General features: G+C 42.4%; 1 protein-coding gene across 3 annotated transcripts; it reads right to left on the bottom strand.

The window, feature by feature from the left end:
* Positions 1–1,803: 1,803 nt before the first annotated feature.
* LOC110532515 (uncharacterized) lies at positions 1,804–24,279 on the bottom strand. Of its 3 annotated transcripts, none has more exons than XM_090184990.1 (26): positions 24,209–24,279; positions 17,452–17,600; positions 16,649–16,794; positions 16,246–16,468; positions 14,315–16,122; positions 13,163–13,334; positions 12,305–12,364; positions 11,303–11,370; positions 10,429–10,584; positions 9,734–9,808; positions 9,467–9,619; positions 9,265–9,372; positions 8,975–9,110; positions 8,627–8,737; positions 8,471–8,512; positions 8,259–8,338; positions 7,990–8,102; positions 7,628–7,896; positions 7,273–7,418; positions 6,921–7,011; positions 6,559–6,707; positions 6,305–6,390; positions 4,472–4,541; positions 4,154–4,272; positions 3,742–3,875; positions 1,804–2,759 (listed from the first exon to the last, which is right to left on the bottom strand). In XM_090184990.1, exons 2-26 carry the CDS (start codon positions 17,579–17,581, stop codon positions 2,707–2,709), a joined length of 4,698 nt encoding a protein of 1,565 aa, XP_090041116.1. In that variant the 5' UTR covers positions 17,582–17,600; positions 24,209–24,279; the 3' UTR covers positions 1,804–2,706. The 3 variants fall into 3 exon arrangements, with proteins under 3 accessions (XP_090041116.1, XP_021472161.3, XP_021472162.3); XM_021616486.3 differs by lacking the exon at positions 24,209–24,279 and adding an exon at positions 19,181–19,774; XM_021616487.3 differs by lacking the exons at positions 1,804–2,759; positions 24,209–24,279 and adding an exon at positions 19,181–19,775 and having other exon boundaries at positions 3,260–3,875.
* Positions 24,280–25,979: the final 1,700 nt, after the last annotated feature.

Here is a 25,979-nt window from a genome sequence, read left to right as displayed (position 1 = left end):
GACCCATGCCAAATCTTTTTAGTTTCCTGAGGGGGAATAGGCTTTGTCGTGCCCTCTTCACGACTGTCTTGGTGTGTTTAGACCATTCTAGTTTGTTGTTAATGTGGACACCAAGGAACTTGAAGCTCTCAACCTGCTTCACTACAGCCCCGTCGATGAGACAGGGGGCGTGCTCGGTCTTCCTTTTCCTGTAGTCCACAATCAACTCCTTAGTCTTTGTTACGTTGAGGCATAGGTTGTTATTCTGGCACCACCCGTCCAGGTCTCTGACCTTCTCCCTATAGGCGGTCTCGTCGTTGTCGGTTATCAGGCCTACCACTGTTGTGTCATCTGCAAACTTAATGATGATGTTGGAGTCGTGCCTGGCCATGCAGTTGTGGGTGAACAGGGAGTACAGGAGGGGACTGAGCACGCACCCCTGGGGAGCTCCAGTGTTGTGCTCCATACAAACCTCACTAACCCCCCCACCCCCTATCAAACAAACTCTCCCTTTATACATCATTCAGTTCACAATAGACTAATAATACATGCTCAACCGTTTCCTCTACCATACACCCATCACACATTCCAGTACCATGTAGAATTCAATCCCATATGCCCTAATAACATCCTACTCAACATAACTTCCTCCCTTCTGTTCCCATTACATGGCACTAGGTTACCGCCCATACAGATTTCCTTGTACTATAAAAATTTATCCCCTTAGAACTGGCATCCTATTGCCTCTGCCAGCAATCCAACCCAGTCTTTCAGATCAATGTTTTAACCTCTCCTCTACCAAGCTGCTCCTGCATATCCACTTTGTTAATTTACATAGCTTTCTTTTCAATTATACAGTATCTACTATAACATTTCCATTGACTCCTGTATGAGCAGAAATCCAACAAAACCTCTGTGCCATTTCTGTTTTTCTAACAAAATCATAATTACTTCAAACCATAAATCGTCTCGCTCTAATTTTCCAGATATTAAACTACACAAAACTGATGCAGAATCCATTCATATTTATACTCTTCTTGGTTGCACATCCTCTATCCATTGCAATCCAAAAATTATTGCGACCATTTCTGTTAAATATACTGATCAATTATTTGTTAATCTCTTGCATAGATCAATATCGAACTCAGGAATAAATACACCTGTTCCTGTATTCACGTCAATGGGATCCTTCAAACCATCTGTGTACACTGCCAAACAAGAATACGACATATTACTAATATATTGATCCACTATTATTCTTATATGATCTTCTTCACACCACTGTTTCATTTCTTTGTTCAGGTTAAGATTAATATATGGCCTTGTATAAAACCACAATAGCACATTTCACCTACAGGCTTGGAGTGTACACAACAGGCTATGGTCCCAGAGACCACTGTCACGACTTCGGCCGAAGTTGGTCCTTCTCCTTCTTCGGGCGGCGTTCGGCCTCACCGGCTTTCTAGACACCACCGATCCATGTTGTTTCATTTTCATTTTGTTTTGTCTTGATCAAACACACCTGGTTTCCATTCCATTAATTATGTTCCTTATTAAACCCTCTGACTTCCCTCTCTGTTTTGTGCGTTATTGTTTGTCATGTGGGTTCTCGTTGTTAGTTCTCTGGATTATTGTGTTTGTTCCTTGTTGGAATCTTACTTATTTGAGTAAATTTTGGACTATTACTCATATCTGTCTCCTGCGCCTGACTCTGCATTTTTCCATTCACCAATGTCCTCACAACCACCTATAAGCTTTAAGTGCACACACACTATAATATAAAATCAATAAATTAACCGACTGACAAGGACAAAGTACAAAAAATACCATTTGGGAAGTTTATTTCTAATCTAACATGACTGTAGATGTGGGACAAAAGCTTTACATGCGGTTATGAGACAACTATATGTGACAACTATACATTAAACTAGTCTGTGGACAACTACACATGTTTTATACAACCTGACCAATATTAAACATACCATGCAAGAAAATAAGAAAACAATTGAATAATATAGCACCAACAGGAGTCTAGTGAAAACCCTAATAACATAATACTTTTATACCAATACCTCAAATGTTATCAAAACATACAGTACACAGAACAATATTGTTAATTCCCTTTGTGTCATTAAAAAAAAAAAAATTAATAAGGCCAGTAAGGCCTTATGTACGTAAATCACAGTCCAGAAGGTGTTCAACTGATGGTGCTTATTAAAAACAGATGGTAAGAAAAAACCCATTTGGTATCAAGTATGTGTTCGGTCTCTGAGTTAAGAGAAGTTTGACGTCAGTCACCACACTGACACACTTCACGAAAGGAAGGTATGGAACTGACACACAGCATGAGAGGAAGGTATGGATGCTGGAGGGGAACAAGGGTTCAAAACTAATAATTAAGTTAAGAATCTCAATAACCCCAAATGATAAACAGTACTTATGATTTCAGAATGTAGAGTAACTTGTTCTATGAAAGATGGTTGTGGTATATTTCAACAAACTTGATGAGAGAGGTGAACAGAACACTGAAGTTAAAACCATCACTTCAACTAAACACACAGTTTACTGGTCATAACAGCACACGTCAAACACAGGCATGAAACCGAAGTGGGTATTTTATGAGTAGGCCCTCCATGTGACCTTCATCAACACCCTAAGAACATACAAGGGAATTTTAAAATAGTTGCTTTCAAACTTACCAGCTGCCTGTCTGATTTACTGAAAGGATTACGAGACAACGTTTATGATGTACTCCTTTCCGCAGAGCTTTGTCCAGCTCCCTTTGAAATATTAAAGAATTCATAATAATTACAGGAGAAAAATAGTTCTCCATGTGTTGTTCCTGGGTTTAAAACAATTGTTTAGTAGGCACTTGCAATTAAAACCGTTCCTCTGCCCACTGCTCCAAGAGAGAGGGAGAATGTACACATCTTACTAATTAAATCACAGCTGTTAGGACTGGCTTGCAGCAACTTTTTCTTTTAAGAAAATAAGCATGCAGGTTTATATAGCTTCCACATGCTTGACTATATCACCCAAATTAAAGTCTATAAATGGCAAGTGAGACAATGTAAGTCAAAATGTGTGTCCTGTGACCAACTATCATTAAAAACCTAAATATACTCTAGCACCACAGAGAGAGTAACAATGGTGAATATTGGGCAAGTTAAAATACAAACAAACACTCAAGGCACATTTTCTGCCTTGAATTTCAGATTTTCAATTCTCAGAGGATCTTTTTTTCCAAACAAGTAACAAAACATTAGAAGGTTCAGTCATATTTACAAGTGAATATGATTTTATGACCATTTATAAAATTCTATTAAATACAGAAAACTGCAGATTTAAGACACAGATCAGTATTGAGGTAGATAGTGGGCAGGGTTTGAGGTCTGATCTCACCATCATTGACCAAATGTAAACAAAACATCAAATACATGATTGACAAACTTTAACTACTCCAGACAAACTGAAATAACCAAAAAGTGTCAGTGCATTCTGGGAATACTGTGATCATATGACCACAATGCATTGAAACAGCTGCTCATTAACTGAAAAGGAATAAAACAGACAATACAGACAGTAGTACAAAAAGACTAATATGATTGAGGTGAGTCTGATACACACAGGATAGTTTCATTCACTGAAAAGCAGGGAAGGATAAGTATACTGTTTTTATCCTCCCCTCTCCAACAATCAGCCATTTCATGTTGCTGTTGTTGTTGACAGTGCAGCATACAGGAATGTGAGGTTCCTACTCACAGGCAAAGTAGTCCTTGAGTGGAGCGAAGAGGTGCCTGATAACTGGTACACTCCATGATCGGCCCATTACTTTTTGCCGCTGGCTCTGACCCATATTGTTGGCATCAGTGTAATGCTTGGGAAAGCCAAAGATCCTGCAGGAAGGTCAATCATATAACGTGGAAAATGTTAGAACAATGTAAAAACAACCTGAGTGTAAGTGTATTTGTAGCAGAAATTACAGATTACATTCACTTAACTTCCACACTATAAGACCATTGACTTTGACAAGTGAGAGCCGTATCCATGAACAGTCATGGTATAAGAATAATGGTAACTATAACAACCTATAAACAATGTAATTACACTGTAATCACTTCTATATTCTATGCTGTCCACCCCTACCCCTTTACTCTCAATAATAAAGGCTTACTTCTCCATCTCTGTGCACCAAAGGGAGTCCTCCGTGCCATTAAAGTCGACGGGTAGGGGTCCCATCTTCCCCTGTCTGATGGAGTTGGACTTGGTGGTGATGGTAGGAACTTTGTTATACTATAAGGGTAAGAACAGACGGATAACAATCACAGCTTTAACCATGTTTCAAATATGACATCCCATCTGATGCTAGAAACTCATTCAAACATTTGAAAATATGCATTAGAATTAATCTGAACTTCAAACTTTTAACTTCAACCTCTTGCCAGTGAAGTACTGATGGCTAAAACCATCTAGAAAAGCTTATTAGTGTTACCTTGGCCGTGCGTCCAAGCTCCAGACAATCCTGCCGGTTCACCTTGTCATCCAGAGAGGTAGCTAGAGGTCTAAGGAGACAAACACATACAGATGAGTGAACTCTCTGCCAAACCATAGATGAGTAGATGAGTTGAACATAAGAAAAACAACATGATATTGAGTGCATGTGTTAGTGTTTATCAGTAGGTGTGTGTGTAGATGTATGGGGATGTGTCTATGTGTTAGTTGTATATACAGTTGAAGTCAGAAGTTTACATACACCTTAGCCAAATACATTTAAACTCAGTTTTTCAAAATTCCTGACATTTAATCAGGGTAAAAATTCCCTGTCTTAGGTCAGTTAGGATCACCACTTTATTTTAAGAGAGTGAAATGTCAGAATAATAGTAGAGTGATTTATTTCAGCTTTTATTTCTTTCATCACATTCCCAGTGGGTTAGAAGTTTACATACACTCAATTAGTATTTGGTACCATTGCCTTTAAATTGTTTAACTTGGGTCAAACATTTCAGGTAGCCTTCCATAAGCTTCCACAAATGTTGGCCCATTCCTCCTGACAGAGCTGGTGAAACTGAGTCAGGTTTGTAGGCCTCCTTGCTCGCACACGCTTTTTCAGTTCTGCCTACAAATGTTCTATTGGATTGAGATCAGGGCTTTGTGATGGCCACTCCAATACCTTGACTTTGTTGTTGTTAAGCCATTTTGCCACAACTTTGGAAGTATGCTTGGGGTCATTGTACATTTGGAGGACTAATTTACGACCAACCTTCCTGACTAATGTCTTGAGATGTTGCTTCAATATATCCACATAATTTTCCTACCTCATGATGTCATCTATTTTGTGAAGTGCACCAGTCCCTCTTGCAGCAAAGCACCCCCACGACATGATGCTGCGACCCCCGTGCTTCACGGTTGGGATGGTGTTCCTCGGCTTGCAAGCCTCCCCCTTTTTCCTCCAAATATAACAATGGTCATTATGGCCAGAGGACATTTCTCCAAAAAGTAGGATCTTTGTCCCCATGTGCAGTTGAAAACAGTAGTCAGGCTTTTTTTAATGGCGGTTTTGGAGCAGTGGCTTCTTCCTTGCTGAGCGGCCTTTCAGGTTATGTCGATATAGGACTCGTTTTACTGTGGATATAGAAAATGTTGTATAGATACTTTTGTTTCCTCTAGCATCTTCACAAGGTCCTTTGCTGTTGTTCTGGGATCGATTTGCACTTTTCGCACCAAAGTACATTCATCTCTGGGAGACAGAACGCTTCTCCTTCCTGAGCGGTATGACAGCTGCATGGTCCCATGGACTTGCATACTATTGTTTGTACAGATGAACATGGTACCTTCAGGCGTTTGGAAATTGCTCCCAAGGATGAACCAGACTTGTGGAGGTTTACAATTTTTTTTCTGAGGTCTTGGCTGATTTCTTTTGATTTTCCCATGATGTCAAGCAAAGAGGCACTGAGTTTGAATGTAGGCCTTGAAATACATCCACAGGTACACCTCCAATTGACTCAAATTATTGAAATTAGCCTATCAGAAGCTCCTAAAGTCATGACCTCATTTTCTGGAATTTTCCAAGCTGTTTAAAGGCACAGTCAACTTAGTGTATGTAAACTTCTGATCCACTGGAATTGTGATACAGTGAATTATAAGTGAAATAACCTGTCTGTAAACAATTGTTGGAAAAATGACTTGTGTCATGCACAAAGTAGATGTCCTAGCCGACTTGCCAAAACTAGTTTGTTAACAAGAAATTTGCGGAGTGATTGAAAAACAAGTTTTAATGACTCCAACCTAAGTGTATGTAAACTTCTGACTTCAACTGTATGTTTACCTGTTCATGCCCGGGAGGTTTCCCCAGAAGTAGCGAGCTCTGTGAGCTGGGCTCACTTTTACTGCATCGATCAGGATGGGATTGCACTGGACACAGATGAGATTATTAGTCATTATGAAATGAATACGCAAACATACAGCCAAATGTATTGACCAGAGAGAGAGTTAGAAAGAGCCCGAGAGTGAAAGGAGAGAGAGACAGGCCTCATTGACCATGGATTAGCGTATTCTTATAGAAATACCTAGTATCTTTACCTCAAGGAAGCGACAGATGTCAGCCTTGTCATGACCGCTCATGGCCACCACATTTTCAAAGAGCCAGAAGAATGGCCGATCATCATCTTCCCTTGGCCTCATCATGGTCAGCATCCTGTAATATTCAAAGAACAGCCTGCCTGTGCCCTCTGGAAACAGAGACAGAGAAAACCAATGAAACACCATTAAAACACGTTTACTAGGCCAATGGAGAGGTAAGCATGTACATGTAACAGTAGGCTACTCTGTTAACTGCTGATAAAACAATGTGAAAACGGACTGGATAAAGTGCTTCAGACATTTGCTCTCTACATTGTCTAGTAGAAGCACTCTTTTTACTTTGAAGTCAGGAGGTTCCTTACCAAATAAGCCTTTCCGAGCAGGGTTGACGCAGGCCAGATCATTGCAGGGGCTTCCTCCAATCAGGAGGTCAAAAGGACCCCATTCAGCCAGCTAAAGCAAACACAGACACACAAAGGTTAGCATCTTAGAAAAAAAAGGGTTGTACATGGAACCCAATGTGGTTCTACCTGGAACCAAAAAGGGTTCTTCAACGGGTTCTCATATGGGGACAGCTGTAGAACCCATTTCGGTTCTAGATAGTAAATTTTTTTGTAGAGAATGACCATAGGAGTGTGTGTGTGTGTGTGTGTGTGTGTTGTAATGTGTTCTAACATGAATGTGTGTGTGTGTGTGTGTGTATGCTGAACTCACATGTTTCCTGGTGATGGTGCGTACGTCGTTGATATGCTCTATCTGGCCCTGGTGTTTGATCATACCCACAGCAATCGAGTTCCCACAGATCTCAGAGGCAATGTAGCGTTTTATGATGAAGCCCAGGTCTTTGAGCACCAGGTACCCTGCAAGAGCACAATGGTCATACACAGCCATGCAACACCATTAACCACACCTAAAAAAGACCAAACCCTAACCTTCCTGCACACAGTAACCTGTCAGATAACAGAAGAAACACATGCCATGGCATACATCCTCATACAACACATCACCATCACTCATCTGTAACAATCTCCCCAAGAAGAATGAAAGCCCATATTGAGAATGTACAAACCTGTGGCAATCCCATCAAAGAGAGACAACACCCGGATGGGTCTGCGTTGATGTGTAGGGATGGAGGGATACATCCTGTGGGGTTCAAACTCGAGGGCACTGTTGTTGATGAAGAACTGTTGAACACGCACGCTCCAGTCAGGCCGTAGCTTGAGTGATCCGTTGCACTGGGATGGTAAGCACATGAAGCAGATCCATGGGTCCACGTCCTTCAGTTGCTTAAAGGTTCCATCGCCAACCAAAAAGTTCAGGCAGTCCTTACAGAAACACCTGAGAGAGAGAACGACAGAGAGGATATGCATGTAAAAAAGGAAATGGGAGTGAAAGAAGAGAGGGGAAAATGTACTCTTGAGCCGTGCTTACCTGCAACAGCTGGCATTGCCACACAGAATGACCTCTTGGCCAGCACAACAAACAGTGCAGTAGGACTGGTAGCCATCTTTGTCGTATCTGTACAAAGTCTCAATAAAGTTGTCCTGTAAAGGTTACAAGGGGACAGTTTTACCATGGGGATGAGGTTAATTAATGTCAACAAATCTTTCAAATGATAAGCAAACATGATCTAACATGTCTACGTTTACATAAATAAACTGAACAGTCATTAAAGGACTAGGAAGACGTAGTTGGTTTACCTTACACTTCTGGCAGAGACTCCCTTCAAACAGTGGGTGGAAGGTGTGGATGTGGGGGGTTCCACATGATAAACAGAATTCTGAAGTGATACAATAATTAATTGTATACATTAGTATAGTAAAATTACTGATTCCATTATATGTCATATTTCAAAAGCGCAGAGAAATACAGAGCAAGAAAGTACAATTACAGTGGAAAGAAATCTAAATACCTTCAATTTTCTTGCCTTTCATAACCTTTTGTAGCATTGCCCCTATGAACAACAAAAAAGGAATTGAATTGATGTAAATATAATTATTTAGTGACAGAGTAATTAGAAAAACTGCCCTCATTAATGAATATGGATTACGGTGGGTATAGGACTTACCTCTGCTGTAGCCCTGATTCCCAGAGGATGGTCTGTTCTTATTCACATACTTCTTCTTAGCTGGGGGTTGGTAGTCTGACAGAGCTGAGTCTGAAGATTCTGCCTTCGAGTCTTTGGGAATGAAACAAAACAAAAATAAACTGAGATGACCTGCTAATAGAAGTGTAACTACAGTGTTACTACACAGGAATAAGTGTTACCCTGTTGTGGAAATATAATAGAAGCAACACAAAGCACTACGGGGCGAAGTTTCACCTAGGTACAGAGCTTCCCCTCCCCCAATCCTAACTTTAACCATTTGTGGGGAGATCACCGTCTAGGAGCAACTTCACTCTAAACCACACATACCTGCAGGGGCTGTGGGGTTGAACCCATCTGGTCCAGTGGGCTGGAATCCACTGTGGGCCCAGTCCAGCATCAACTTAAGCTCCTCTTGTTTATTCCCCGCTGCAAGAAAGGACTTCTCACAGCGTTCACCAGCCAACTGCACAGACATGAAATATGAGTGGTGAGTAATGTGTTGCTTGGTGGTATTATACAGTATGGAATACTGTGATATATATGTTAAGGTAACAAACAGTGATGTACAGAGCTTTACAATGGAATGTTATACAGTGATAAAATAATTCCAGCCCTACCTCAAGGACCTGGTAGATGGCATCTTTGTAGGTGGGCAAGCTGGCATAGGAATTCTTGCAGAAGCCCTTTGCAAAAGCTGCAAAACACAGAAGCCTCTCTGTACAGATCTGAAACACAAAACAAAGGAAGGACTCAGATCAAACATCAATCTGTTCTGCAGATGAATCTTGTTATTTACAACGAGTCAAGTCAAGTCCTCACCTCGGAAAACATGCCGTCTCCAAACCACTCTACCCGGCGCATGGATACAGGCGGTGTTTTGTTGGACTTCCAGAGCACCACCACTCCAGGCCACCAGGAGAAGCCCTTCACCTTTCCCCACACCAGCTCTCCAGTGGGGAAACCCTTCCCATCCTACAGGGTGAGACCCGGGAGATGGAGGGTTATTCACATGGGTTTACATGATAAGGAAGCATGTTGCCATGCATAGCAAATATTTGTGATACTAATTGTCGTGAAAGTAGGAACCTGGTAATCAACGCCCTTCTTTGCTGCCCTGCGGCTCGGAGTAGACACATTGGATGTTGATGTTTGATTCTCATTCTTCAGGGGCAGAAAATCAAAAACATTTATGCTTGAATACACAGATAAAATAGTCTGAAGACAATGACAAACACATTCACAGATTAACCTGAAAAATGTAAACAAAGACATTTGAAAGGGTGTCTAATGGGTGACTGCAATTGTAAATATCCGTTTTTTTTTTTTTTTATACATGTAATACGCTACTCTGGTACTTGGTTTGTCAGCATTTATTTAAGCGACCTAATCCAGCTGACCATGGTGCACAATTGAAAATGATAAAGGTGATGAAATTGGAGACTACCATGCCCATAAAGTGTTAGAAGGGAAGTCAGAACGTTAGAATCCGAATCACAAGAGCCACGCACACAAATTATGATGTGCCTATGACAGCCAAGCACACCTTTATAATGAAATATACATGTTCTGTTGTTTTGACAGTACTGCGCCTTTCACTGTCCCATTCGCCAGAGGGGCTCTCCTACAGGCTGGTGGGTGAAGATATAGGAGGACGGGCTCATTCTTATGGTTGGAATGGAATTAATCCATGTGTTTGATACCGTAGCCATTACAATGAGCCTGTCCTCAGGTATCTCTGCCCACCAGCCATCACAGGTAGGAGCACAGGTGAGAGTACCTACCGTCACAGCCTCAGACTCCTGGTCCTTTTTGCTGTCGTTGTCAAGAACCTGTGGCTTGGCCCAGGCACCAGCACCGGCACCAGCCTGAAATACAGCTCTCGCCTGTGGCTTGTGGCGTAAGCTGCTCTCCCAGCCATAAATGCCCCTAATGTTGCCCTGAGGGACAACACACATGCACACACACATATTAAACACGTCGAGCACACACACACACACACATTCAAGCACTCACACACACTCACCTTCTCACATCCAATAACTAGCCCACTACTACAAACCATAAAGCAGATCACGTGAAAAAAATGGAAAGAAAAAGCTAAAAAAGCTGCTGATGAGGTTAGTTTGTTAGACAAGGCTGAAAGGCTGGCATGCACTTCTCCTAGGCATAGTTTAAGGTTTTGAATTCAAAGAATGTCAAATCTTAGAGAATGGTTGATTGGACAAGCAACAGCAGAGTTAAGCATACTGCTGACCTCTATTTAAAAAGGCCTGTAGAGAAAAGTTTACCATAATGTCAAGATTTGGAGACATCCATGTACACAAAAGATTCATGAACACTTTGCTTTGTTTGATTTGAAAGAATGATATTGTTTCCATTGTCAGGTGTTGTCACATGCAGTTTGAGCTTGAGGTTTAATTTGTCACACATCCCCCCCCCACTACAGCAAGGTAAAAACAAGCATAGGCTCCAATATCTATGTCTGTTTTCTACTGGGAAGCTCTGTTATGCGAAGTTGATTATGAGTCCCAAGAAAACAATAACGCCACTCTTAGCTAAATCTTAAGTTACCATATACGTCGAATTGGTTCACCCAATACTGCCAGACATGAAATATGGTTAAAAAAAGAAAGAAAAAAGAATACTAAACATTACCTCCATAGTATTTGTCCAAATGACATCATCCTCAACGAACACAGTATGTTCCTCATTCTTTGGTCCATCTACAAACACAAATTGTATTAAACCAAATAATTGTAGTTTTTTTTTTTTGCCTGAAATTGTCCAAAGGTGAAAAGACAGCGCATAGACAACTAAAGAGACAGGGTTTCATTGAAAAGCATTGAGAGAAATTTGAATTTCAGTTTACATTGACTGAATTGAAATGAAATGAACCCCAACCATGGGAAGAGCAGTAGGTGGATTGTGAAGCATTCTCTGGTAATGTGTCACCTGTACACTGCTTAAATCGAGTATAAAAGGTCCAATACAGCGGTTTTTATCTCAATAACAAATTATTTCTTAAGTACCCTACAGTGATTGTTTTCAATTAAAATGGTCAAGAAGAAGCAGCAGCAGGCCAAAACTCCATCCAACCAAAACAGGCTGAATTTTCAGGCAGTCTTTTCAAACAGCTCTTAAACTAAAAGGGCATAATCATTTTCACAATTTCGCAGTACAATTTCAACCTCATAGCATGGAAATACATAGAAAACACAGGAAAATCACTGCACTGGGCTTTAAAGGGTCAATCAGCAGTTGAAACAATAACAAAGTGTCGTCCCCACAACTGTTTTGGTAGAAATCTGAGGGACGGAGCTGGAGAAATGTAACCACTTTCAAATTCATAGACAAGTCTATGGATTCAAAGACTGACCATCCATGATATCAACAGTATCATTTTAAGGCTTTAAAGTGTTTGCTTACATTTACTTTGTTTACAAACATTGGAGTAAAACAAGCTTATATTTTGGGTTCTGATAGGAAAAGACAGTTGAAATAAGCCCATGAGGCATTTAGAAGTTATATTCTTCAGGAATCAATGGGTACATATCATTCATTTAGAAGTCCAAATGTGGATGTAGCAACTGCTGATTTCCCCTTTAAGTGATCTAGATGATTACCAATGATCATCTTCAGTAAATGTCAATATCTTACTGATTATCTTCTGCAGCCGCACTGTGCATGGCTTCACTGTCCCATTAAGGTAATTCACCCCTGGAAAACAACACATTGATGCTTCCATTATTAACAGGGATCCTGTAATACAAGTATGTGAAACACTGAATCAATGGACAGTGTAAGATTACAACCCATATAATACTGAATTCTGCCATCATGACTGCAATATTAGATGATTAGATGTGTAGCTGTTTTGGTGCTGTGTAGGGTGTCATGTCAAAATGCACTTTTGCTCTCAGGGCTTCTGCATACCAGACAATGCTAAGGGCACCACACACATGCAGAGATGATGACAAATGGTTTCTAATATGGGACAGTGCCCATGTCAGGGTATTTGCATGCACACGTTTTGAAATTCATATGAGAGGCATACAATTATAGCTAACTCAACCAATGGTATGGTATGTTGATAGCATCCCCTCTATGATAATACCATCCCCTTTAAATAACAATAATGATTTCTCACAAAAATATATACACATCTGTCTATTCAGTCTGTTAAACTTACACAACAACTTCTATAAGACTGTCCAAAAATGTAAACCTGAAGCATGCTCATGCTACACTAACCTACCCCAACAATGGAGAGCTGGCACCATCCTGAGCATCTCAACCCATTAAAGCTAACCCTTTCATGTGTTAATCCACGTGATAATCTGCTTGCCGGTACACACACACACAAACTAATGCTAAACCAAAATGGAACTGTACCTTTAAAAAAGCATTTGAGTGCTCTTGTGGGTGCAACTCAACACATTATTAATATACTTAATTATTATAATTATATCACATTCTATTATATTCCTATCCCAGTCCCCTAATGAAATAACGTACCTGATGGAATCTTTCTGGAACGACCTCGACTTTCCTTCTTCCTGCCAAGCCCGTTGACACTGTTGTTGTCTGAGAGAGTGCTATCATTGGTACGGTCTACTTTCTGAATGGAGTCCAGCTCACTCTCTGTCACACTGTCAGCGAACTGGTCAGCATCCCCATTCTCCACAGCCTGAGAACACAGACACAAATAATATAGATGCAGAGACTGACTGACTGACAGACACACACACACACATGTTTTGGACAGACCTCTTGACTTTTTCCACATTTTGTTAGGTCACTTAATCTAAAAGTGGTTACATTTTACCCCCACATCAATCTACACACAATAGCCCATAATGACAAAGCAAAAACAGGGTTTTAGAATTTTTTGCTAATAAAAAATACAAATAAAACCCGAAATGTCACATTTACATAAGTATTCAGACCCTTTACTCAGTGCTTTGTTGAAGTACCTACCTCAAATCTTCTTGGGTATGACGCTACAAGCTTGGCACACCTGTATTGTGGGAGTTTCTCCCATTCTTCTCTGCAGATCCTCTCAATCCTCTCGGTCAGGTTGGATGGGGAGCTTTGCTGCACAGCTATTTTCAGGTCTCTCCAGAGATGTTCGATCGGGTTCAAGTCCGGGCTCTGGCTGGGCTACTCAAGGACATTCAGAGACTTGTTCCGAAGTCACTCCTGCATTGTCTTGACTGTGTGCTTAGGGTTGTTGTGTGCTTAGGTGTACCTTCGGCCCAGTCTGAGGTCCTGAGCGCTCTGGAGTAGGTTTGCGTCAAGGATCTCTCTGTACTTTGCTCCATTCATCTTTGCCTCGATCCTGACTATTCTCCCAGTCCCTGCCACAACCATGCTTCATGGTAGGGATGGTGCCAGGTTTCCAGGAGTGTCATAGCAAAGGGTCTGAATACTGTAAATAACGTGTCTAAAAAAATCTAAAACCCTGTCTTGTCTTTGTCATTCTGAAATGTTTTTATTTATTCAATTTTAGATTAAGGCTGTAACGTAATAAAACGTGGAAAAGGTCCAGGGGTCTGAATACTTTCCGAAGGCACTGTAAGTACATAAATGGGACAGTACCAACGCAATAACTTCCATGCAGGCATGCAGTGACATACACATGTGTGATGCTTTTTATCTTTCACATACCTGTGTGAAGACTTTCTGAGCTTCAAGTGGGGGGCAGGGCATGGCTAAGAGGGTCAAAACAAGTTTCCTGAAGATGGTGGTCGACCCAGAAGCCTTCAGCACAGTGCTCCAATGTTGCTCCAGCGAAGGTGCTGCCGAGTCATTCTGGACCCCTCCATCACATCTGTTTTCTCCATCGTCCCCCTCTCCCTCCTCTGCCAGCTGGTATTCCAGGAACTCCTTGTTCAGCTGGCTGATTTCCTCGGGTGAGCTGCAGAGCCCCAGTTTGGCCCCCAGCTCTCCCACAGCCTTCCCTGTCACTTTCAGCCTGCCCTGAGGGCTCAGTAGCTGGGCCATGCTCCTCAACACACCGTCACTAAGAGGCAGCCCCTCCGCCACGCGGGCTGTGAGCGCTGTGTAGAAGGAGAGAGCCTGTTCCTGTAATAACTGCAGTGCTTCACTTCCTGTCTCTGATGACTCACACAGGAAGTCCTCCACTACAGCCCCACCCACGTTCAGCTCTGCCCCTGGCAGGTGGAACTTTGTGGTCTTGAGGAGAAAGGCGTCACGTTCCTTGAGGAAGAGCACGACGGCTTGAGGACGGAGGAAACTGGAGGCATAGGAGCGCAGGAGGCCGCTGGCATCCTGTAGGATCTGCACCAAGTCAGCCCGGGCTGAGCCCTCATGGTGATGCAGTCGCTCCTGGAAGACACGGAGGGGCTCTAGGGCCTGGTCCAGAAACATGAAGATAGCCCTGAGTTTGGGGTCCTGCAGCTGTGTGCAGATCAGCTTAGCCTTATTATCTATGTTATCCTCTTCATTACAGGAGCTGAAGTGGGAGATGAGATCAGTCCACATTCCCAAAACCTTCCTGACTAACATGCAGAAGTTAAGGCAGCAGGTGGTGAGGGGAAGGGTGAGGCCATCAGTACCGCTAATGCTGGAAAACAGTTCCTTCAGGTTGTCATTCTTGGTGGAGCAGGAGGAGAAGTGGGAGTAGATATCTACAATAAGCTCCTGGGCCTGAGTGGAGAGCTCCGACACCCCAGCATGGCAGGCTGCATCAGCCACCCCATACAGCCCACTTAGCACCAACATGTTGGTGTTGAGTTCCCTGAGTTGTGAGCATATTGGCTCTGAGGCAGAACCATTACCATCTGAGTAGAGAGCAGCGAGGTTAGCTGCAGGAAGCCCAAACCTCTCCAAGGTCTCCACCAGAGCTGCAGCTGTTTTCTCTCCAGCATTGTCATCATCTGGAGGCTGCAGAACATCCAACAGCCTGATGCGGTGCCTGGCTTCCTTTACATCAAAATACCCCACTAGAACTACAGAAGCCATGTCAGTCTGCCCTAGCACCACTCCTCCGTACATGTATATGCAGTAAGGAGTCTTTTGGCAGGCAGACACTATGTCCTTTGGGTACTGTAGTCCCAGGACATACTGGCCGTATCTGTTAGACACTTGGTCCTCAGCCGCGGAGGGACCAGAGACACAGTTGGCTTGAATGAAGCGAATGACCAACTCACTACAGGGTGGAAGGTCACTGCAGCTGCCCTGACTGCTTTTCCCTGGCTCTGGCGTTAGGGTGCCATCACTGGCAGCCAGGGAAAGCTTGCAGTGCTTCTTGGACTGTGAGTGACGCTTCAGGTCAAACAGACCTGAGTGATAGATGTTGAGGTTAAGATCACACAGACTGCAGTAGGCATAGATCTCTCCCAGAGTGCTGGCCCCCGCCCAGGAGTAAGTCTCCCTCCATATATCCTCATAAATAATACTTTTCCTTTGATACTTCCCTAAAGCTTCTTCCTCCGTGTCGGTTTCCAACACCCCTGTCGAAAAAAGGAAAACACAAATTGATTAACACAAAAAGATCAACAATAATCTATCTTGATTATAAGGTCAGAAACAGCACAAATAATATTTCAACCCATGATATGTAAAATACTGAACACCTGATTGACTGGGACTGTGGCTGGCAGAATTGTGGCCCTTGAGGTGAAGTCTCTGAGGAGAATGTAAGCGGAATCTGGCAGGCTGGATGTCCTGGCCTTGGCGAGCCTCTACAGGGTTATACACCTGCCCTGCCAGGTTAGCCTGGAAAAACCTTTTGAACCACTTCAGGAATATGAAGTTGGGATGGAACTTTCCGTTTATCAGCTCCTCCACTGGAACAGTCTAAAGGGGAGGGATTTAGAACAATAAGCAGATACCACAAAGAAACTAAGGGAGAATCCCTCTGCCCATATATAAAATATTAACATACAATAAAAAAAGATCCTTGACTTAAATGTGATGGACAAAAAGCTATGGGTGTAAGTAATTTATTTACGGAAACAAAATGGGGTGTAGTCAAACCTTGGTGACACCAGTCTTGTTGAAGCCAGCTTGGAGCATATTGTAGTTGTGGAGGAAGTCTGACGTGTCCTGGGCCTGGAACTTCACTGTGCTGAGGTCGATGCACCCAGGGAAGATCCAGTCCATCAGCTGGCAGTAGCAGGAACCTTCACACCACAGCCACACAAAAGAGGTTTAAGACCCTCTAGTAACCAGGGACAGCAGGACAGAATAGCCTGTAGTCTCCAACAGGTTAATCACAAGCTACCAGTAGCTCGCAGCCCAACTATGAGTAACAATTCTGAAAGTACATGCAATTTTCACATTTTCCACCGCAAACTGTCATAATCAAATCTCACAAGTATCAGACACTGCAAGCTCCCAGCTACTTTCTAATTAATGTAACACTGACATTATCCCACTCCTGATTAGTCACTATTGGCTTAAAAAGACAAACCGAACACAATATCTGCCAATTAAATGGCAGAGAACATGGTGCACTACTTTCTCTTGCACACTAAGGACATGGGGAAGAGTTTGCAGGGGAAAGGAAGAGAAAATAACGTGCCTATTTAAAAGCTAGAAAATAATGAGTAGATCAGGTTTAATTATTTTTAAAGTAGCTCTCATGCTAGAAAAGGTTGGAGACCTCTGCTATAGTGAAACGTGTGCTTTTCATCAGACATTAGAGAGAAAAGTACCTGTCCACTAAGTGTCAGGAGTTTTTCTATATGAGTTTTTCTATATGATAAAAGCATTGTAGACGGCTCTATGATTCTTGTTATAGCATAGCAATGAAGCTGTGTGACCTAGTGAGACAGTACCTGAGCATATGTTCTCCACCCGGGTGAATTTGATGTCCAGGGTCTTATTGAGCCAGTCCAGCAGTTCAAAACTGCTGCATTTCTCTGCAGTGGCATCTGGGGTCTGGTCCAGGTCCACATTTGTCGCCATTTTTTCTGTTATTTAAAAACTGACATAAAAACAGAGACATTTCACATGGACATCATAGCATTTCTTTCAAATATAACATTTTAACCTCTAATATTTTTTTAAATAAAAGTACTGGTTTCAAATGTTATACACCAACAACAAAATGACAATCCTTCTGTATTTAAGCCTATATTTTCTTGGGTCAAATTTGTAATTACCAGTGTCACATTTTGATTTCTTGACAACAGTATATCTGTCATCTGAAGCCATAACAGCCCCCAATCAGGCAAAAAGAAGATGGGGACCACTCTTTCATAGGAAGGTCCAAAGCTCTATGTTGTCATATCAACTATCATACCTATTCCATAATTAAACCAACCCTGTTCCCCTTCAGGGGGCAGCATGGGGTATTGGGGTAGACAACAGACCAATGGATGGGGCCACTCAATCTTTTGTTCTACAGACAAAGGGCTGCTTGACTTTTTGTTGTTGTGTGGCAATAGCCAAAGGACAGTTCTTCTCCAAATCAATCCTACTATTTTACACAACATATTTCAGTAATATTAGGCTAACCTTTTTATAAAGTCCTAATGGTTGTACAATATTAAACAGACCCCTTTAAGGGTTCATCGTAAGACTGACTGAAGGACTCGGAAAAGGGAAATTGCCAATGCAACGGGTAGTTTATCAAGTTTAATTATTGTGTAAGTATATGGGTGTGTTACATAGGCGAATTCAAATGATCAGATCCATGGGAGAATATTGCAGGCACACGTTTGCAAAACGTGCAACCCACATTGCTTTCCCTGTCTGTTAGTTCTGAGTTCGACACGCTGGGTCATCACTAGTTACCATAGCCACAGTCCTAATTTAGGCTAAACACCTCTTTCAACAATTTATTTTCTTAAAATTGGATTATAAACCTAACCCTGGCCCGAAACACCCTGCTAACCTTATGCCTAAACGTAACCGTAAACTACAACCAAAAAGCACATTTTTGTTTATGCATTTTTAAAGATATAGCCAATTTTTAGCTTTGTGGCTGTGGTAACTAATGATAACCGCCAGCTGGTTTCATTTCTCCCCCTTCCTATGTGTGTAAAGAACTCTCGCGGGGTAATTTTTGCCGCGAATGTTCCATGCAAAGGAAGAGCAGAGCAGAGGAGTCTTTTCTTGATCTTTTCTCCGATACAGGTTACTGCCAGACATGCACACTGACATTATGACACTATAAACTACTGTACTTTTTAAATCTAATCTTGTTCTTCAGCATTGCCCTCTAATCTAATATTCCCTAACAGACATGTAAACAAATACTGTAGGTTTATTAATTCTAAAAGACTGGGCATTACTTCTCCTGACATTGTATGATCAAATACAGTAGGCTACAGTAACATCGGGGTAAGCATGCCAGTTCCTAGGCTGTTGACTTGTCTTTTGTGTCGTCAACCAGACTGTGCTTTTGTTAATAGGTGGTAGTAGACCAATTGGCATACACAATGTTGGCTATAAGCAATAAATATACACGTAATCATAGCGTCACCATTCGTGTCGCATGCGAAGTCGTACAGTGGAGAATGATAACTAGTGGCTTTAAAATATGAATCATGGGTTACCTACCTTTGTTGTCCTTCCTCCTGGGAGACTGCCACCGGGATGGAGAACCACCGGCTACTTCCCAATACTCTCTGATGACGTCTCCCCAACCTGGCTATTCTGATTGGCGGACTGTACGAAAAGGGGACGTCCCGTATGGCTATACAAACAACCGTAGCTAGAGTTAGAAAAAAAGGGCAAGGCCCGGATGTTGAAATTGTGCAAAATTATACAATTGTATTTTATTCGCGTTTGCTCGACGATTTATGGAAACACTGTTAAAAGCTTGTGCGTAATGTCCCGTTGGCGACCGATTGATCTGCGCAAACTTTATTGCCAGTTCTTGACTAAGTTGGCCGACCAGGGAAAACCAGTCGTGGGCTATAAAGGGCCTCGAGCACGACTGAAAAACCTCCTGACCATATGGATATCACCATTGCTAGACTTGATCTGAAATAAATTCGAGTAGAGACCACCCCCCAGGCCGTGGCCATGGTACCCATGTAAGCCCTGGGGTGGTATAGAAGAAAGGGGGCCTCGACCCCAGGAGAAGGGTCCCCCACAACACCCAAGGTACCGGCGGCCACGGCCTAACAGCCTTGCGGCGCCTAGGGGAGTGATCTCCTCTGGGCCCCGAGGGACAGGACGGTTATTGATTCGGAAGCGCAGGAGGAGGCGAGTTTGTACAAAGGACCGAAGACATTTGTACACATTTTAAATGGCTTTTACAGTTTGGATGTTTTACAAGAAAAAATAATTTTATTCATGGCTGTTTCTATTGTTTTTAACAACATGTAATTTTTAACAAATGTAAATGTAATATTCAACTGCTGTGTTTTATGCTTTTATGCCATTTTATATTTTTTTATTTTATTTTTTATTTAACCTTTATTTAACCAGGTAGGCTAGTTGAGAACAAGTTCTCATTTACAACTGCGACCTGGCCAAGATAAAGCAAAGCAGTGCGACAAAAGCAACACAAGAGTTACACATGGGATTAACAAATGTACAGTCAATAACACAATAGAAAGTCTGTATACAGTGTGTGCAAATGAAGTAAGGAGGTAAGACAAATAGGCCATAGTGGCGAAGTAATTACAAATGAGCAATTAACACTGGAGTGATAGATGTGCAGATGAGGATGTGCATGTAGAAATACTGGTGTGCAAAAGTGCAGAAAAAAGCAAAAACACATATGGGGATGAGGTAGGTAGTTGGTTGGTATGGGTTATTTACAGATGGGCTGTGTAGTGCTGCAGGGATCGTTAAGCTGCTCTGACAGCCGATGCTTGAAGTTAGTGAGGGAGATATGTCTCCAACTTCAGTAATTTTTGCAATTTGTTCCAGTCATTTGCAGCAGAGAACTGGAAGGAAAGGCTGCCAAAGAGGTGTTGGCTTTGGGGATGACCAGTGAAATATACCTGCTGAAGTGCATGCTACGGGTGGGTGTTGCTATGGTGACCATGTGAACTGGGAAAGGCGAAGTTTTACCTAGCTTTTACCAAGACTTATAGATGACCTGGAGCCAGTGGGTTTGGGGACAAATATGTAGCGAGGACCAGCCAACGAGAGCATATAGGTCACAATGGTGGGTAGTATATGGAGCTTTGGTGACAAAATGAATGGCACTGTGATAGCCTCCAAATTGGATGCAGTCTATTTTGTAAATGACATCGCCGAAGTCAAGGATCGGTAGGATTGTCAGTTATACGAGGGTATGTTTGGCAGCATGAGTGAGGGAAGGCTTTGTTGCAAAATTGGAAGCCGATTCTAGATTTGATTTTGGATTGGAGATGCTTAATATGAGTCTGGAAGGAGAGTTTACAGTCTAGACAGACAACTAGGTACTTATAGTTGTCCACATATTCTAAGTCAGCAATTGGTTGAAGAGCATGCATTTAGTTTTACTAGCGTTTAAGAGCATTTGGAGGCCACGGAAGGAGTGTTGTATGGCATTGACGCTCCTTTGGAGGTTGATTAACACAGTGTCCAAAGAAGGGCCAGATGTACAGTATACAGAATGGTGTCGTCTGCGTAGAGGTGGATCAAAGAATCACCCGCAGCAAGTGCGACATCATTGATATATACAGAGAAAAGAGTCGGCCCGAGAATTGAATCCTGTGGCACCCCCATAGAGACTGCCAGAGGTCCGGACAACAGGCCCTCCGATTTGACACACTGAACTCTGAGAAGTAGTTTGTGAACTAGGCGAGGCAGTCATTAGAGAAACCAAGGCTGTTGAGTCTGCCGATAAGAATACGGTGATTGACAGAGTCGAAAGCCTTGGCCAGGTCGATGAAGACGGCTGCACAGTACCGTCTTTTATCGATGGTGGTTATGATATCGTTTAGGACCTTGAGTGTGGCTGAGGTGCACTCTTGACCAGCTCGGAAACCAGATTGCATAGTGGAGAAGGTACGGTGGGAATCGAAATGGTCGGTGATCTGTTTGTTTACTTGACTTTCTAAGACCTTAGAAAGGCAGGGCAGGATGGATATAGGTGTGTAACAGTTTGGGTCTAGAGTGTCTCCCACTTTGAAGAGGGGCATGACCGCGGCCGCTTTTCAATCTTTAGGAATCTCAGACGATACGAAAGAGAGGTTGAACAGACTAGTCATAGGGGTTGCGACAATGGCGGCGTATAATTTTAGGAAGAGAGGGTCCAGATTGTCTAACCCAGCTGATTTGTAGGGATCCAGAATTTGCAGCTCTTTCAGGACATCATCTGTCTGGATTTGGGTGAAGGAGAAGGGGGAGGCTTGGGCCAGTTGCTGCGGGGGGTGCAAAGCTGTTGGCCGGGGTTGAGGTAGCCAGGTGGAAAGAGTGGCCAGCCATAGAGAAATGCCTATTAAAATTCTCGATTATCGTGTATTTATCGGTGGTGACAGTGTTTCCTAGCCTCAGCGCAGTGGGCAGCTGAGAGGAGGTGCTGTGTACACTGACTGTGTATATTGGTTCCTGACTTCCCTGAAAAGTTGCATATCGCAGGGACTATCCGAAGCTAGTGCAGTGCGCCACAGGATGTTTTTGTGCTGGTTAAGAGTAGTCAACTCTGAAGTGAACCAAGGGCTATATCTGTTCTTAGTTCTACATTTTTTTTAAAGGGTACACTTATTTAATATGGTGAGGAAGTTGTGTGATGAAATGACGTACAAAAATATATTTGAGCTGTTTTTAAAGGAAATGCAACAATAAAACTTTTCCAAAAGAAAAAAAGAAAGAAATTCCTGAACTAATTTTGGGTGCTGGTACTGATTATATTTAGGCGCAGGAGCTCCACAGTACTTTTGAGCTAACATTCTATAAGAGGAACAGGATCTCAATCAGTAGAACATTTGAGGTGTTGGTACTCGGCTCCGGTGATCTCCTGTCTAAGTCAAGCACTTGATATCACAAAGGTCAACATACAGCCTAGCATAAAAGACCAGACTACCCTGAAATAAAAGGAAATCAAACAGACTAACTAAATTGAAGCAGTTCTTTGGGCATTGTAAAATGTATAACACCTAGGCTAAATTGCAAAGCCAGGCATTATTGACATGTCCATCCCTTGGTTTAGAAGATGGCAGTGCGTGCTCGGGGAGTTGGCCCGGGTGCTTGTATGGGGACGGTTGAAAGTGAGCGACTATAGTTTGGGCTACAAATGGACAATTTTGGGATGGATCATTAAATCATAATGAATCATATGGATGGACCAGCCATTTTTTATTGATAAGTTAAAAACTTTTGTCAGTCACTAATTGGCAGAAAGTAGACCCTAATTATTCAGAGTAGTATACTCAACTCCATGATCTATGCACCTTAATAGAGTTGAGTTGCAGTGAGTCTGGGCAACTACCTCCAACTACATCGAGTTCGCCATCTATACTTGTAAAAAAAATAATTTCATGCTTCCCTTGTGCTTATGTTTGTGCTGTGTAATGCAAGATTTTCTTTGTGTGTTGAAATCTGAAGTTTTTGATTAAAAAAATAGCATTTTATGCGACTCCTGCCAAGGTAGCCGTTGTTTGTTAACAGAGGAGCAGCCCATAATTGCACAGCAGATATTTTAGTTTGGGCAGGGGATGCATAGAATATATTTTTTTATATAAAAAATGATGTATTCCAAATCCAAGTGACAACTCTATAACAATCAGGACAAGCACAGGTACACAGAAGGCCCTAAGCGTGTACGAATTGATATTTATAAAAGTATTGAATGGTAGTGCACGCTTGAAGTCGTAACTTCCTACTCCATTGTAAAACAGTAGGAGGGGGCTTAGCTGTAAATACAAATAGCAGATACATTCCATTGCAGCTGAGCCATTGTAGGTTTGGACAATGTGTTTCTCTATGAAGGTTAACCGAAGACAACTCAAAATTCATAAAGTCAAACACAGACTGCGTATCTTGCCCACTTGACACATCGAAGTAACCCAAGAAACGTTACCTGACAATAACTAACAACTGCAAGTAGCCTGATTGCACCATAGGTCCGAGAGCGGGGGGGTAATTTTTACCTCCTGGGGCCTGGAGTTTTTCCTGTTAACCTAACTAGGAGAACTCTGCACCCTATGAGGTATGACAGTGAAATGTTTTATATGGGCTATGATGGGACCAGTTTTTCCTAGTCAGGTAACATGGTTTTAAGAAAACTCCTGGCCCTGGGAGGGATGAAACCCCTGTCAAACTGCAACTACCTTATATTTGTTCATTTAAATTATATTTAGACTAGATTAAGAGGGGGATTTCCTCTACCCAGACACATAGACAACAACCGATAGACAATATAATTCACATGGCTGAGCTTTCTTTATGAAGGTTTGCATCATGCAGGCCTTATGGTATGGGCATGCATAAGCTACAGACAACGAACACAATTGCATTTTATTGATGGCAATTTGAATGCACAGCGATACCTTGACGAGATCCTGAGGCCCATTGTCGTTCAATTCATCCACTGCCATCACCTCATGTTTCAGCATGATAATACACGGCCCCATGTCGCAAGAATCTGTACACAAGATCTGTAAACTGAAAATGTCCCAGTTCTACAATGGCCTGCATACTCACCAGACATGTCACTTGTTGAGCATGTTTGGGATGCTCTGGATCTACGTGTACAACAGCGTGTTCCATTTCCCACAAAGCTCACACAGCCATTGAAGAGGAGTGGGACAACATTCCACAGGCCACAACCAACAGCCTGATCAACTCTATGCGAAGGAGATGTGTCACACTGCATGAGGCAAATAGTGGTCACACTATTTGTAAAATCTTTGAAATTGTTGGAAGTTTGCATTTATATTTTTGTAGTCTTACTGCTGTAAGAACATTCAAAGATAAATATACAACGCAGAGAACTAGAGATCAAGGGAACTAAATATCAATAGAACTAGTTGTTTTTCTCTAATAGAGAACTAGAGATCAATGGAAGTAGTTGTTTTTTAGTTCAACATCTGTTTAGAATCTGTGTAGGGGTTCTAATTTGGACTCATAGCTATGTGTGGCAAGTTCTCATTGGTCCAAACTATCTACAGTGCAGGTGCATTTATACGGAGACTTGATTACACACAGGTGGATTGTATTTATCATCATTAGTCATTTAGGTCAACATTGGATCATTCAGAGATCCTCACTGAACTTCTGGAGAGAGTTTGCTGCACTGAAAGTAAAGGGGATGAATCATTTTGCACGCCCAATTTTTCAGTTTTTGATTTGTTAAAAAAGTTTGAAATATCCAATAAATGTCGTTCCACTTCATGATTGTGTCCCACTTGTTGTTGATTCTTCACAAAAAAATACAGTTTTATATCTTTATGTTTGAAGCCTGAAATGTGGCAAAAGGTCGCAAAGTTCAAGGGTTGTTTCTGACAGAGGAGCTGGTGGGAGACATAGTAGAGGAGACCAATCGCTATGCCTTAGAGCTACAGGAGAAGAGAGAGCCAGGAGTGAGGGGGAAACTCGCTAAATGGGTGACAACCACAATTAGTGAAATGTATACCTTCCTGGTGACAGTCCTTCTCATGGGAATAGTAAAGAAGAACTCCCTAAGAGAATACTGGAGCACAGATCCTATGTTTGCAACTCCCTTCTTTGCCACCCTCTTTTCCCAAGATCGCTTCCTAGTTCTGCTGCGATGCCTGCATTTCGTCAACAATGCTACTGCCAACCTAAATGACCCGTTACACAAAATAAGAAATGTTCTTATCAGCCTGACATCAGTATTTGGTCGGGTTTTTGTGCCATACAAGGACCTATGCATTGATGAGTCCCTGATGTTATGGAAAGGTAGGCTGGCGTTCCGTCAATATATTCCCTCCAAAAGGCACAGGTTTGGAGTCAAGTTCTTTGTCATGTGCGACGTGAAGACAGGATTTGTCCAGGACATTACAGTTTACACAGGGTCCACCACTGACATCAAACATTATGAGGGGCTTGGGGTGTCAGGGTCCGTGGTGATGACCATGCTGGCTCCTCATCTCGGCAAGGGACACACTTTGTACGTGGACAATTGGTACAGCAGTCCCACACTCTTCCAGCATCTGCTCTCCAACAGCACAGGGGCCTGTGGCACAGTCAGGTCGAACCGGAAGGGGATGCCGGCATTCGGGTGCAGGAAGATGCAGAGAGGGGAGGTGGAGTTCCAGGAGAACGGTCAACAGCTGGCAGTAAAGTGGCATGACAAGCGAGACGTCCATGTCCTCTCCACTGTCCATTCAGCAACCATGTCGGCCACAGGGAAGGTGGACCACCGGATCAGAGTTCACCCTCTCCATTGACTAGGGCATGCTGAGAATAGTCTCAACATCTTTAGTTCATAACAACAATCAAAACAATCAAT

Source organism: Oncorhynchus mykiss, chromosome 9 (genome assembly GCF_057628025.1).
Source record: "Oncorhynchus mykiss isolate SJ-2025 chromosome 9, ASM5762802v1, whole genome shotgun sequence".
Taxonomy (NCBI): Eukaryota; Metazoa; Chordata; class Actinopteri; order Salmoniformes; family Salmonidae; genus Oncorhynchus; species Oncorhynchus mykiss.
This window is presented reverse-complemented; position numbering and strand designations above follow the sequence as displayed.